Source organism: Silurus aristotelis (genome assembly GCF_946808225.1).
Source record: "Silurus aristotelis genome assembly, chromosome: 7".
NCBI classification, from domain to species: Eukaryota; Metazoa; Chordata; class Actinopteri; order Siluriformes; family Siluridae; genus Silurus; species Silurus aristotelis.
The window spans coordinates 8,605,588-8,620,558 of NC_139580.1; the positions used below are offsets into that span (position 1 = coordinate 8,605,588).

Here is a 14,971-nt window from a genome sequence, read left to right on the forward strand (position 1 = left end):
ATTAACTTCAGTGATAACTTGGCAACAGACCAAAATAAAACAGTTATGCTAGTGTGATTAACAATCGAGTTAGAAAACAAACACTGCTAAAAATTACTAAAACTGACCAACAAACATCAATTTATGAACAAAGTTACTAAATAAAAAGCAAATACCAGACACCAGTAATATAATAGAACATTTTTTATTGAACATTAACATTTAAATATTTAGTGTCCGCCTCTTGATCTCCTCTACCACGTTTTCCCTGGACACATCCACCTGTGTAGGACAGACATTTACATTACTTTTGGCAGACACGCTTACAGAAGTGACTTATAATTATCTTATTTATGCATCTGAGCAGTTGAGGGTTAAAGGCCTTGCTGAAGGGTCCAACAGTGAAAGTGAGGTGGTGCTGGAATTTAAACTTCTGATCAGAATTTCAACATATTAACCACACAGCTTCCGACTCCATGGTTTGCTCAGATACAATATATTTGATATTTTCAAAGACTTTGGACTTTGCTAAAAATAAGTTTGCAGAACTGAACTTAACTGAAGCCTCTGCAAAACAGAGCTGCATTTGTGCTACACCCTGAAAACACCAGCCATACAGTAAAGGATGGTGGGAGAATCGTGTCTCCACTCAAGTCTCTACAATGCTGTGAATGTTGGACTTCTGATCGGAAGGTCACGAGTTAAAATCCTACATCAACAAAGATGCCACTGCTGGGCCCTTGAGCATGGCCCTTAAACATCAACTGCTCAGATGTATAAATAAACAAATTGTAACTCAGTATGGAGAATGTACATGATTATTATTACTTGCACCTATTTCAAGGAATTTTATTCACAGTGACAAGTGTAAGTGTAAAGTGGCCTTGATGGACACTACATTTTAAAAATGTTTTAATTGGTGTAATCACTTGACATGAGAGTAAATGACATTCTGTAGTCTGGGCTTCACAGATATCAGCCCCAGTCTTCACTTCATACATGGTTTTTTTTTTTATTTATTTATTTATTTTTATTACCACTGTGGGTGTGTTTTTGATTGGTTTTATTAAGCCATTTATAAAAGACCAAAGAAAATGTAGAAGATGTATTTATTTCGATTTGTTGAAAGAAATAGAACCACCTGGACCTGGCTAATTATTTTTATGCCTTGTGGTTGAAAACGGACATCTGATTATTTCAGCTCTTGAACTGATTGAAAATCAATAATTATTTAGTTCTGACATTTACTGAAGTAGCACCATGTGAGTGGAAAAAATTAATAAGGAAGAGTAAAAAGTCGCTAATGCTCTTATGGTTTTATGGCTGAACTCGTACCTCTTCACGGGTGGCCACATTACGAAGTTTTACAACTCCAGTCTTGATTTCTTGTTCCCCCAAAATGGCCACCAGGGGGATGCCCATCTCCTCACAATGCTGAAGCTGATTAAGCAGCTTAGGGTTCTTTTTAAAAAGCATCTCAGCCTGTCGGACAGAGTGAGAGAAATAAATAATTAATCCTCTGGATGGGGTTCTCTTCCACTGGATGACACTCTGTGCAACTGGGGATGGTTTTGCATCAGTGGCCTGGAGATCCATGAAATTATGGAGCAACAGAGGAGCTTTAAGGATGCATTTGAGAAAAAAAAAAATAAAAGCACTATACAAATAAAAATTGATTGAATAATTAAACATGCAAAAAAAAAAAAAATGGACAATACGGTCTCATCTTCACATGTGCACTTACCTTAATTCCTGCAGTCCACAATTCAGTGGTAAGTTGATATCTCTGGTCCAGGAGATTTTTTTGTGCAGAAGCCACCAGCACTTGTGTCTCTGTGGTACGAATTTTCTCTGCAGACATCTGGGGTGAAGCAGAGCGTAAAACACCAGAATGAACAGTGTTTATTCATTTATTCATCATCAAGTGCTTTATGCTGGTCAGCGTCACACTCAATCCTGAGCTTATCCCAGGAATACTGGGTATTTAAGTAGCGTGTTAGACACATTATCAGCAGGTATTCTAACAGGAAATAATGTTTCTGTCACAATATTTAAATAAATACTGCACATGTGAACACAGCATTAAATCCAACCCTGACATCTTTGATAGAGAGACAGAAATATTGTCTAGACAGGCAGATAGATAGACAGACAGAGGCTGATGGATAGACAGACAGGTTGGTGGCTATATAGACAGACTTACAGTTTGATGGGTAGCTTGACAGACAGGTTGGAGGACAGACAGACATTTGAAGTTTTAATAATTCTCTTTCTTTCTGTGTACACTGTATGATGTGTTCTGCTCACCTCCGCCTTTTGTTCCATTATTGAGAAGATCCTCTCAATCCCGATGCTGACACCCACACAGGGGACTTTTCTTCCCTTGGGGTCGAACATGCCCACTAATCCATCGTAGCGCCCCCCGCCCGCCACACTGCCCACGTTCACCCCAGCCTCATCCCCAGCTCCTTTCTGCTCCGTAGCCGCTGGAACCTCTGTCTGCAGCGCCTGGCACAGCACAGCCTCGTATATCACACCGGTGTAATAGTCCAAGCCACGTGCGAGACTAAGATCAAACACCACCTACACACACAAAGAGAAAATCAATTTAGAAAGTTACTGGTTTAAACACTGCTGTAAAGTTGAATCAACACAAACAGATTTTCTCATCTCAATAAATAGAATGAAAATAAATCTAATTAATTGGGGTTGATCTGAATACCCTGAGCTTAAGAAACAGCAAATTTCAACCATATTATCAATTAAATTGTTTTCAGAGGAAGCTCTGTGTGTCTGTGGGTGTGTGGCATAAATATTTTTCACACTGCAGTATGCAAGCACAAAAGCTTCAGACGTATTAAACATCAGATGTATTAAACATCATGCAATTAATCAAGCCTTTATTTGTTTATTTTCAGTATCAGAGATCCATCTGGAATCCAATATAAATATATTTAAACACCCTTGATATTTAGAGATCCCTCGGTGGCCTGTCTTTTTCTCTCTCTCTCTGAGTTAATAAGACATCTGTCATGAGAAAGCACAAACTACTCTCTCTCCTGTCATACACACTGACTAATACAAAACTCTGACTGGAGTTCAAAATCTCTGGTTGAAGTTCTTTCGATTGGAGATCACTCGCTGCTGCTAAGGATGATTCCCCATGAACAGCCTAAAGATCGATGAGGTTACTGTGAAATGTTTAACTCATTTTTTAATTAATATGAACAGTGTTACAAAGGCTTAGAATCACCATGAATAGTTTTACACTCAAGTCTCCATCAGTGACCCGCTGATCACCTCAACAATAATGCAACTATAATAGACATTGAGTGTCACCAAAATGAGAATGGGCTTCCTTTCAGAGTCTGTTCCTCTTGAGGTTTCTTACTGATACCATCTCAGGGAGTTTTTCCCTGCCACTGTTTTCACTTGATCGCTCATCAGGTATAAGACTAATTTATACATTTAAAATTTATATTAGTAATCTATTTCTGTAAAGCTGCTTTTGGACAATGTGAATTGTTAAAAGTGCTTTACAAATACAACTGAATTTAATCAAATGTCTGGAAAAAGGGTGACATGATCCAGTCTTCTCTCTGATCTCACCTTATCTGTGATCTGTAAGAGCTGCAGGTAACTGAACAGGAGCTTCATGTCAGTCAGACCAGCAAGCGCCTGCTCGTTTTGAGAAAGCTTCGGGTCCTTCAGCAGCTTCTCTGCCAGGTCCAGTCCACCTGTGACACACAAAGGGACAAAAGGTCACTATCGTGCTAGAGTGGATTCAAGGTAGAAGTTTCCTTAAAGCAGAAGATACAATCGCAATGTATATTTAGTAATAAAATTCCCAATAAATAAATCTGGACCCTTTTTCACAGTATAAAATCACATCCTGCTCTAAGCTCCAGAAGGGGCAGAGCTACAATTTGGGATCGAGAGATAGAGAAAAAGATGTGTGCAATGCAGAGGGAGAGAGCAAGTGATGCAAAGTTAGACAGAAACAGAGAAGTAAGGAGAGAGAGAGAGAGAGAGAGAGAGAGAGAGAGAGAGAGAGAGAGAGAGAGAAGAGAGAGAGAGAGAGAGAGAGAGACTCACCCTGCATACTGACATACTCCCCAATTTGATGTGCCACTTCCTCAGAAAGACCTTTTTCGTTCACTATCTCATTCTTAACATCTTCCCATGGCATCTACACACACACACACACACACACACACACACACACACACACACACACACACACACACACACACGTCAATTTACATACTGCATATTTAAAACTATTTCCAAATACAGTGGAACCCGGTTATCTCACCCTCGGTTACCTCGACAACCCTATTAAGTCGACGTTTTTGAAGTGAAACCGCCAAATTCTTGCTTTGTCTTAGCATTTTTTATCGGTTATGTCGTAACCGTGTATTTTTTTATGTCGCCGAACCCTAATATCTCGAGCACAAGGGGGGAAATATGGAGGGGGGTTGGGGGGAAATTAGGAGGGGGGTTAGGGGGAATCCGCGATGCGCTTTGGGAAGAAAAGTGCAGCCGTCGAGAGAGTGCCGGTGGGAAGGCACGTACCAGTATACGCATGCGCGATAACAACGACCGCCGTGAACCAACATATACCAACAATAACGGACAGTGAGAGTGTGGAAGTTCAAATAGGGGCTGGTGATGACGATAAACGAGCACCATATGTGCGCGATTGAAGCCGGGAGCTTCAGAGAAAGTGGCCGAGAAAACACCTGACATGCTGAAGGGGGCCGAAGGGGGCGTGGCAGGTGGATTCCTGACAGATAAACATGTACTGTATGTATTTTTATAGCATGCCTTCATCAAACAAATCGCAGCAACGCTGTTGTGTAAAAAAACCCTTCAAAAACACGTGCATGCACATTCTCATTTATTAACGCACATCATGTACATAAAGAAATTTCAAGCACGTTAATATACTGCCGCCATTTTGATTTTCGTTTATCTCGATCATCGGTTACCTCGATGCTTTTTGGCGACCCCCTAGGACATCGACATAACCGGGTTCCACTGTATATGAAACATGTTTAAACGCAAAAAAGATTTTCAAGTTCTGATCCTGAAGAGCTGAAACACTACACATGTTCAATTGAATTCATTTTTATTTATGTAGCGCTTTTAACATTGAACACTTTCTCGAAGCAGCTTTACACAGATAATGTGGTAATGATAATGTATAAGATTTTCTTTATAAGTGTGTTTGTCCCTGTTTACGTCTTCCCTCTGCTCCACTCACTTCATCACACTCACTAATTAGTGAACAAGGATCAGGTGTCACATTAATGTTGGGACTGGAGTGAAGACCGAACATGTCATGGCGCTGCAATATCTGGCTCGGTTGAGGAGGGTCTTTAGGATTACATTTACATCTATATCATCTGACAGACACCTTTATCCATAGCGACTTATAATCATCTAATTTATACAACTTTTAGTTGAGGGTTAAGGGCCTTGCTCAAGGGCCCAGCTGGCAGCTTGGTGGTTCAGGGATTTGAACTGATGATCTTTCTATTAGAAGTGTTTTACTTGTTTATTCAGTTCATCTTAGTCACTGATCAATTATTAAGTCCTATCTAGTTATAAAAGCCTGGAGCCACACCAGGTCTTCTGCAGGCAAGACTGAAGACCCCTGATCTAAATCATGATCCTGAATTAGATCATAAGAAATTGCAACAAAAATATAACAAATTTTTCAGGTTGGATCACAATCAAAATTTTATTACATTTTTCCCCCTGTTGGTTTTTAGAACTATTTCATGGACAAATTTCAACAACTGACAAAAATACAGCTCTAGAAAAAAAAACCTGACCTTGATGGAGTTACTGATAAACAGGGAGAACACGAGCTGGACTACTGAACCAAATTACGGCTGGTTCATACACAACTGACTAAATATTTTTAGTATCATGAGACATGTGACAGCGATCACATGTATGGAAATGAAAGGAAAATGGTTTATGAGATTAGTGAGTAAATAACCCTTTTGGATGCCTCAGGTGCTTTTATCAACACGGTTCCAGCTAATTATTTTATTGGAACTTCACACTGATTTCACCTGAATGATATCAAGCTTCTCACCTTGTCTAGTTTGTCCACAGTCGAGCAGATGGTGCGGAATTTTTCCTCTGGTACGCCGCACACCGCAAACAGACCGTCTAGAATTCGCCGGTCATTCACCTGTAACACCATGGCAACCAGGTAACACTCAGTAAGTTATATTTTACTGGAATGGTCAGCAAATGTTATTTATAGCATTATATTATATATTACAGTAGACTGCAATTGTTTTTTTATTGCTAAATATATGAGTCTAAGTTCCACTTGGGAAGGGAAAAAGATTTAATAAATCCATTCACATAAATACAATTAAGTCTAATTCTATTGCATGGAAATTTTCCAATACTTATGTAACACACTGTATGGTACAATCATAATTTGGGGATTGTTTAAGACACTTTTTTAAGTAATGAACTGCGGTGTTTAGATCTTCAATTTACTTAAGCATTTGGCATAAACCTTCAAATTACATCAATGCTGTAAAATGAACAGATTTGAGAACTATTGTTGATTGCTGATGTGGTGACTAAACATTTTTTTTGCGGCCAGTTCACCTGACATAAGACTGCAGGCAATATATCCAATTTACACCACTTCTTCTTGGAAGAAAAACAGCGATTGAAGGTTTCCAAGATTTACATGCCTCCCAACATACGTAGTACCTACTTATGTATGACCTAAGTAGTACCTACATGGTATCTACGTATGTAAGTTGTACCTACCTACATACGTGCACAGTACCTACCTACGTAGTACCTACCTAGTATCCACATACATAGTACCCACCTACCTACCTACCTAGATACCTACTTACCTACCTACCTTCCATTTTGGCTGTACTGTTAGGGGTCACTAAAGCAGATTATCAGTCTCCATACCACCCTGTCCTCTATATTTGCCTATTTCAATCCAACTTCCTGCAGGTTTTTCCTCACCACATCCATAAACCTCCTCCATGGCGATCTATCTATCCCCCCTCCCCCCTTCTCTCCAATTCTCTCTATGTACAAATACATATAAATAGAGAGAGAAGGGGAGAGAGATACTGTGGACAGTAGATATGTGGTGGCCATTTAAAAAACTGTAATCACTTTTTTTTATACCCAAGTAGATGAGGTCTTGTAAGGTGGAGATGTTTAAAGACACAGACAGACTTGTGTTATACTGTTATAAACAAGAACAAGAACACAGTTCTACTGATAAACATCATTAGAGTACATCGTTTTACTTTTAAATACAGGACTTACACAAAGACAGTGGATCTTTATTATGAAACAGATTATCTGTGTTTTTTTGCCATCTTGGTTTACTGAATAGAGTTGGTGTATGTGTAAAATATAAACTGGATTTTGGCAAATAAATTTTTAGATTTATGGCGTCTGACCTTAATGCGGAAGTCGCCCAGGTCCAGCTCACTCAGGATCTCGTAAACGATTCTCAAACACTCCGCGTCAGGCATCATTGGGTCGTACTGTCCTGCAATGTCGAAATCCTATAGCATAGGGAAAAGAGAGGGTTACAATATACTAGATAAATGATAACTAAACAGTTTCAACTGATGAAGCAGTGCTTTAAAAAAAGCTGTATTTAAATAAATTCCCATGTGGTGTTTAGGATCAGCAGTGTGTTAGGACGTAGGATGTGATTGTACAGAAAACACTCACACACTGGTAGAACTCGCGGTAGCGGCCCCGGGTCATGGCTGGGTTGTCTCTGCGGTACACTTTAGCAATGTGGTAGCGTTTGATGTTTGTGATCTTGTTCATGGCCAAGTAGCGAGCAAAAGGAACCTGAACAGGAAGCGGTTAAGAAAACACAACACGCACAACAGCGATGGTGGACAAAGAAAAAAATAGAAAGTCAACAATAAGTTAGAAAGTCAATAGTTAATTGCTGGAACTATCTGCAAAAATCCATACCCATAGTTTTTCCGGGTTCTGGTCTGCTTTCATTACGAGATCACTGATGCCACATGCTGTTTGTTTTTACACTTAAGAATGCGTGCTGCGCAAAGAACGCTATATTTATTTATAACATTAATTATATACTTATTTATTAATTATTTGTATACAAGTATATTTATCAGTTCTATAAACATATTTATTAATTATATAATTTTAATTATTCAGTACTGGGTTTTTTTTATGTTTGTAAAAGTTCACTACTATTTTCCATGTTGTGTTGTGTGTTGTGTTATGTTTGTTATCCAGAATCCATTTAAAAAATATATCGGTTATCTCCAAGTACAATCCAACCTACAGTGGGGCAAAAAAGTATTTATTCAGCCACCAATTGTGCAATTTCTCCCACTTAAATAGATGAGAGAGGCCTGCAATTTTCATCATAGGCACACTTCAACTATACAGTTTTTAGTGTCTTTAGTATTACTTTGCTCTTAGAAAATTGCTAACAAATACAGGAAGTGTATAGTCTTGAAAGATTGGCAAAAAAAATATATGACAGCACAGAGGAAAATGATGGAATAAAGTTTTATGCCTAATCTCCATTTCTAACTAATGCTGAATTAACACATTACTTTAAACACTGATAATATGTATAAAGCCCCAATTCCAGATCATGGAAATAAAGAAATCAACATTTTTAACTAGATTGTTTACAATTATAATATTTACCTGGATGTGTTTATGTTTAATAGCTAGGGAGCCTTGTATTTTATTTTTAAAACTGATTCGAGACCAGGCCATAACGACTTCCTAAATAAAAATCCAACATTTACTGCCAATCAGAGCACAGTGTCAGCATCAATCATTAAACTAGGATACAGTGAGGTCGTATCTGAGAGACAGCAGCTCTCCTCCTTGGTCCTTCAGGTCGTAAATAAGTTTGGAGTCTTCACCATATTTCCCTGTCAATGTTTCCTAAGTACAAAAACAAGCATACACTTCATTCAGACTGTATAATGTTCTAATATAATATATTAGAATAATATAATATATAATATATTATATTCCATATGTATGAAGAAGGGTTAACAGTAGACATTGTACACCAATGAAACATACACTATAAGTATTAGGGCACTTAACATTTTCAGACATATGTGGTTCTGACCCAAAATGTTACCACGAAGTTGGAGGAACACAGTTGTTATAGGATTTATCTGATGTGGTAGCATGAAATCTTCCCTTCACTTGAACTAGGAGACCCAAACCTGCCAGCTCCTTGACAATATGATGTTAACAGTTGAGGTGGAAGATCTTGACTGGCCTGCTCTAGAGCTCTGACCTCAACCCTACTGAACACCTTTGGGATGAATTGGAACACTGACTGTACCCCAGGACTCCTCACCTCCATCAGTACCCAAGTTTACTAACACCGTTGTGGCTGAATGAGCACAAATCTTTACAAGCACACTCCAAAATCTAGTAGAACATCTTCCCAGAAGAGTGGAGGTTATTATAAAAGCAAATGGGAATTAAATGTGAAAATAATGTCTAAAGAGTACATACTAACTTTATGTTTAGGTGTCCACAAACGTTTGTCCATATTTATTGTATTATCTGATGATCTGTTCTTAGGGAATCATAACTACTTGCATTTGATGAAATGCTCTCGCACACAAACACACAGAGAATGGTGGAGGTAACAATAACCATGTCTTACAGACATAATATATGCTGACGGAGTTTATTATTAATTTTCCTGGAGATTTTTCACTGCTCAGCAGTACCACACTGTCAACTTCTCTGAACACATCTGTGTGAGACGTGCGATTTACATTAAAACCCAAATTTGGTCAAAATTCTGATCATGAGATTCTTTTCTCAAGTGATTCTGCAACAAATGGAAGTGTGCTGTTCTATCTGATGAATGAACAATCAGTTACACTTACCACACTACACCCCCACCTTTTTGTCCCCTGACCTGTTTTTTACCCAAAATTTGACTAATTAATAAATTCTTTATATTATGGAAAGCCCACAAGAAAAGTGGTTCCTGCACCAGACTCGGATTTGTGCCTCTCTGAGGTGGTTAAACGACAAATACAGATGATGCAGCTACAGTTACAGATTTCTCTCTCTGACTAATTCACAGCAAAAAGACTCAGAAAACCCACATCTCCACACTTCACCATATCTACATAAGATTAGGTGATTATGATTTTTAATCCATGCACGTCGCTGTGCAGCTGTTGCTACATACACGACCAAGCTTCTGAACAAAAGCTGATGAAGTGCTTTAAAGTTTGAACTTCTGCCAGACCTGCTGCTTTAGCAAAAGCATCCTGGCCAATCAGGATTCAGAACATTCTACTGTAATACAAACCCGATTCCAAAAAAGTTGGGACACTGAACAAATTGTGAATAAAAACAGAATGCAATGATGTGGAAGTTTCAAATGTCAATATTTTATTCAGAATACAACATAGATGACATCAAATGTTCAAACTGAGAAAATAAGTCAATTTAAAATAGCATGGCATCAACACATCTCAAAAAAGTTGGGACAAGGCCATTCTTACCACAGTGGCATCCCCTCTTCTTTTTATAACAGCCTGCAAACGTCTGGGGACCGAGGAGACAAGTTGCTCAAGTTTTGGAATAGAAATGTCCCATTCTTGTCTCTTTTCTATGGGTGAAAAGGTAATTGTAAATGGTACAGTAATTGATGCAGTATGTGGTCTGGCATTGCCATGTTGGAAAATGCAAGGTCTTCCCTGAAAGAGACGACGTCTGGATGTAAGCATATGTTGTTCTAGAACTTGGATATACCTTTCAGCATTGATGGTGCCTTTCCAGATGTGTAAGCTTCCCATGCCACACGCACTCATGCAACCCCATACCATCAGAGATGCAGGCTTCTGAATTGAGCTCTGAAAACGACTTGGGTTGTCCTTGCCCTCTTTAGTCCGGGTGACGGCGTCCCAGTTTTTCAAAAAAAACTTCACATTTTGATTCGTCTGACCACAGAACAGTTTTCCACTTTGACACAGTCCATTTTAAATGAGCCTTGGCACAGAGAAAACGCCTGCGCTTCTGGATCATGTTTAGATAGGGTTTTATTTTTGATCTATAGATTTTTAACCGACAACGGCGAATGGCACAGTGGATTGTGTTCACCGACAATGTTTTCTGGAAGTATTCCTGAGCCCATGTTGTGATTTCCATTACAGCAGCATTCCTGTATGTGATGCAGTGCCGTCTAAGGGCCCAAAGATCACGGGCATTCAGTATGGTTTTTTAGCCTTGACCCTTAAGCACAGAGATTGTTCCAGGTTCTCTGAATCTTTGGATGATATTATGCACAGTAGATGATGATAACTTCAAACTCTTTGCGATTTTTCTCTGAGAAACTCCTTTCTGATATTGCTCCACTATTTTTCGCCGCAGCATTGGGGGAATTGGTGATCCTCTGCCCATCTTGACTTCTGACACTGCCACTCTGAGAGGCTCTTTTTATACCAAATCATGTTGACCAATTGACCTAATAAGTTGCAAATTGTTCCTGCAGCTGTTCCTTATATGTACATTTCCAGCCTCTTATTGCTGTCCCAACTTTTTTGGAATGTGTAGCTCATATGAAATCCAAAATGAGCCAATATTTAGCATGACATTTTAAAATGTGCCACTTTCAACATTTGATATGTTATCTATATTCTATTGTAAATAAAATAAGTTTATGAGCTTTGTAAATTATTGCATTCTTTTTTATTTACAATTTGTACAGTGTCCCAACTTTTTTGGAATCGGGTATATAGAGAGAGAGAGCGAGAGAGAGAGCGAGAGAGAGAGAGAGAGAGAGCGAGACAGAGAGAGTATTAGAGAATAGAGTGTAATATTATTTTACCAATTAGTTGAAGCAAGCAGGCATTTTATTTAAAATTGTTTTGAAAATGTAAACTGTTGATGTTTACAAATGTAATGATAAACTGCATTAATTAAAAAAGACAAGAAATTTTGTGTTTTGCATTTCTTCCCCCTACAGTAACCGTACCAAAATTAAACCAAACTGTGAATAAAATCTGAGATACCGAACTGTGACTTTAGTGCCTAGGCATAAATGATCATGTCCTTCCAAGCTTTGTGTGTGTGTGTGTGTGTGTGTGTGTGTGTGTGTGTGTGTGTGTGTGTGTGTGTGTGTGTGTGTGTGTACCTTGAGCTCAAAAACAGGAGTGTCGATGGTCACAGCGTTATGGCGCTTAAAGCAGCTGATAATAATACTGAAGACCTTCTCTCTGATGGCCATCTGTTTTGGATTGTAATCCCTGGTCCCCTACACACACACAAATATTTCCAGCATCTTCAAATATGCAATTTAACCAGAGTACTACTGTATATAAACATACACACACTCTTGCGCCTACCTTCGGTGTCTTAAGAACAAAAGTTTGTTTGCCATCGTCTCCTCCGAGCCGAGCCTTCAGCTCTAACAGTTTGGCAACTTCTTCATCGATCTGTAAGGAAAAATAAAAATCAATGAATACAAATAATTACATTTATAACTGTGGGACATCCAGAACAAGAACAGAAGTAGGATATCAAGGCATTCAGGATTTGTCATATGTACCGGAAACAGTGTGGACATAAAAATAAATAAATTAGAAGTTTATGAAATGACTGTTGTGCAAATGCAAGTATGTGCATACAGAAAGTATACAATGTAATCGTACAGTATCTACATATAAAACGTGTCCAGTGTGTGACACAAACATGGGAGAAACGCATGTGCAAAGTCCTGTAGAAGTCAATATTGACATATTGAATGTCATTATTCACATTTGTAAAGAACTATAAAGAATTATGGAGGCTGCTGTGCTTTTGGGAATCTTTAGTGCAGCAGAAGTTTTTTTGTAGCCTTCCCCAGATCTGTGCCTTGTAACAGTCCTGTCTCTGAGATCTACAGGCAGTTCCTTTGACCGCATAGCTTGATTTTTGCTTTGATATGCATCATTAGCTGTTTCATAGAGAGGTGTGTGCCTTTCCAAATCATGTCTAATCGATACACTTTTACACAGTTGGACTTTAATGTAGGTGTAGAAACATCTCAGCAACAATCAAAAGAAATGGGAGGCACCTGAGAAACATTTCATGTGATTTTTTTTTTTACATATTTATTTAATTCAATCTATTTTATTTGGATTAAAAGCAGCAATGACAATACAGGATTTCATACAGAGGATTGCTCTTTAATATAGAAAAGTACTTCCTATTTAAATAATCATTGGAATAGTTGGAAGAATACTCGATTACTAAAGAAATTGATAGCAATAACTCTAATGTGGTACCATTACATTTTCCCTTTTACTTCAACTAGGAGACTCAAACCTGTTCCTGCATAAAGGGTTTCTCAATTAAAATCACATTATTATTAAAAAAAAACACAAAAACAGATAGAGGAAATAAGCTCATACACAGGTTTTAGCTCTCCTACCTGAGATACGGTCATCACAGAAAGGCAACGCAGGGGACGGAGCCACGGTGAAGCCCGGCGTAACGTCAATCCAGCGCAGAGACGCACACAAGCCAAGCCGAGAGCAGTCATTTTCACACACAGTTCAGGAACAGGTCATCACCCGCAATTTGGGTCAGGAAATAGTGAAATCCGAGTGTTTGTACAGCGTTCAGGAGACCAGCGATCAGGAGAACAAGAGGACAATGACGCCCACGATGATAAGGATGGAGGAAATATGGAGGAATCACAGCAGCAAGCAGGAAGAACAGGAGAAAAGTGGTGAGCGACCCTAGCACTAGGGGGCATCACAGCATCAAGGAAGCAAAACATGAGAGCAGGACGTCAAAATCAAGCGCAATCTAATCTTCTTGTGCATCAACACAATCATCACATAGGAACATGGCTCCTCTCATCAACTAACAAACCTGACACACAGGCTGATCTGAACTGGACAGAGCGAAGGTATTTTGGATATTCAGAAGAATTTTGATCAGAAGACAAGGAAGCTGGACTAAAAAAACGAAAGCCTCTGCATCACTGTCTCATTATCTCGCAAATCAATCAGCAAGAAGAATTATGGGTCATGAAAGACCCATCATTCTCATTAACTATAGATTAATATGAGAGACTGGATTTTATTCCTTTAATAAAAGAATGACAAATGCAATATGAGCAAACAGGAAATGAAAAGATCTATACATATTTTGGTTTATACTGTAGCTTTATCATGATCCAGTGATTAGATCATCACCTTAAAGTGGAGCAGGTCATCCCAGGTAAAGATCTAAAGAAAGCAGAAGACAGGAGGAAGTGGCACTTCTGCCTGACTGCTCTATCCGAATATTGCATCAGCTCCTTGCTAGCACTGATTAGCAAAATGCTAAGCGTCGTGAAGCTATACTCTAGATTACATGTGTTATTGCTGAGTCACTGTGTACACCGTGATACAATGAGATTTATATGGACAGATAAAACACACCTGCCTTGCTGCTGATTGTGTCCAAATCTAAAAGCACATGTTAGTAACCAGGGGATAAGCAATGACTTCATGCGGGTCAGTATAGTATCGTGTTTGCTATTTAAAAAAAAGAATATAATCACATATAATACACACAGACCTGATCCTTGTTGGCTTTTTCTGCCTTGAGTTTTCGCACCAACTCTCCCTGCACTTTAAGCGCCTCCTGGATCTGCGATTTGTCCGCCATGGTGCTTCTGCATTAACCGCCGTTATGAGAGACTGCAGGTCCCCTGCGTCTGCGCATGCGCGCTCTTGCACGTACGCTTTTAACCCTTTCAGGGTCCCACCATATTTGCATTCCCTCTCTTGTGTTGTGGGACCTACATGTACCATGTCCTTGTAGTAGGGATGGTCAGATTCACCGTTTTCGCATCGGTGCATCGGCATAAAAGTTTCGCATAGATTTAAAAATGTGTATATTGAATTACATAGCATCATATTTTTTCCATTGCGTCATATTGCATCGAATC

General features: G+C 38.9%; 1 protein-coding gene across 2 annotated transcripts; it reads right to left on the reverse strand.

The window, feature by feature from the left end:
• Positions 1–168: 168 nt before the first annotated feature.
• On the reverse strand, positions 169–14,759 carry hars (histidyl-tRNA synthetase). 2 transcript variants are annotated; one of them, XM_083547108.1, is made up of 14 exons: positions 14,599–14,751; positions 13,460–13,775; positions 12,393–12,482; positions 12,182–12,301; positions 8,851–8,946; positions 7,732–7,857; positions 7,452–7,559; positions 6,089–6,187; positions 4,075–4,168; positions 3,589–3,716; positions 2,287–2,562; positions 1,724–1,840; positions 1,315–1,461; positions 169–261 (listed from the first exon to the last, which is right to left on the reverse strand). In XM_083547108.1, the coding sequence occupies exons 2-14, from the start codon at positions 13,568–13,570 to the stop codon at positions 202–204; spliced, it is 1,572 nt and encodes a 523-aa protein (XP_083403234.1). In that variant the 5' UTR covers positions 13,571–13,775; positions 14,599–14,751; the 3' UTR covers positions 169–201. The 2 variants fall into 2 exon arrangements, with proteins under 2 accessions (XP_083403234.1, XP_083403235.1); XM_083547109.1 differs by lacking the exon at positions 13,460–13,775 and having other exon boundaries at positions 14,599–14,759.
• Between the last annotated feature and the right edge of the window lie 212 nt (positions 14,760–14,971).

Excerpts from the sequence above, each read along its gene's own strand:
- hars (XM_083547108.1), bottom strand. The coding sequence starts at position 13,570 with ATGACTGCTCTCGGCTTGGCTTGTGTGCGTCTCTGCGCTGGATTGACG. Across the intron at positions 3,717-4,074 it reads GGAGTATGTCAGTATGCAGG|GTGGACTGGACCTGGCAGAG; the intron begins GTGAGTCTCTCT and ends TGTGTGTCACAG. Across the intron at positions 1,841-2,286 it reads TAATGGAACAAAAGGCGGAG|ATGTCTGCAGAGAAAATTCG; the intron begins GTGAGCAGAACA and ends GCTTCACCCCAG.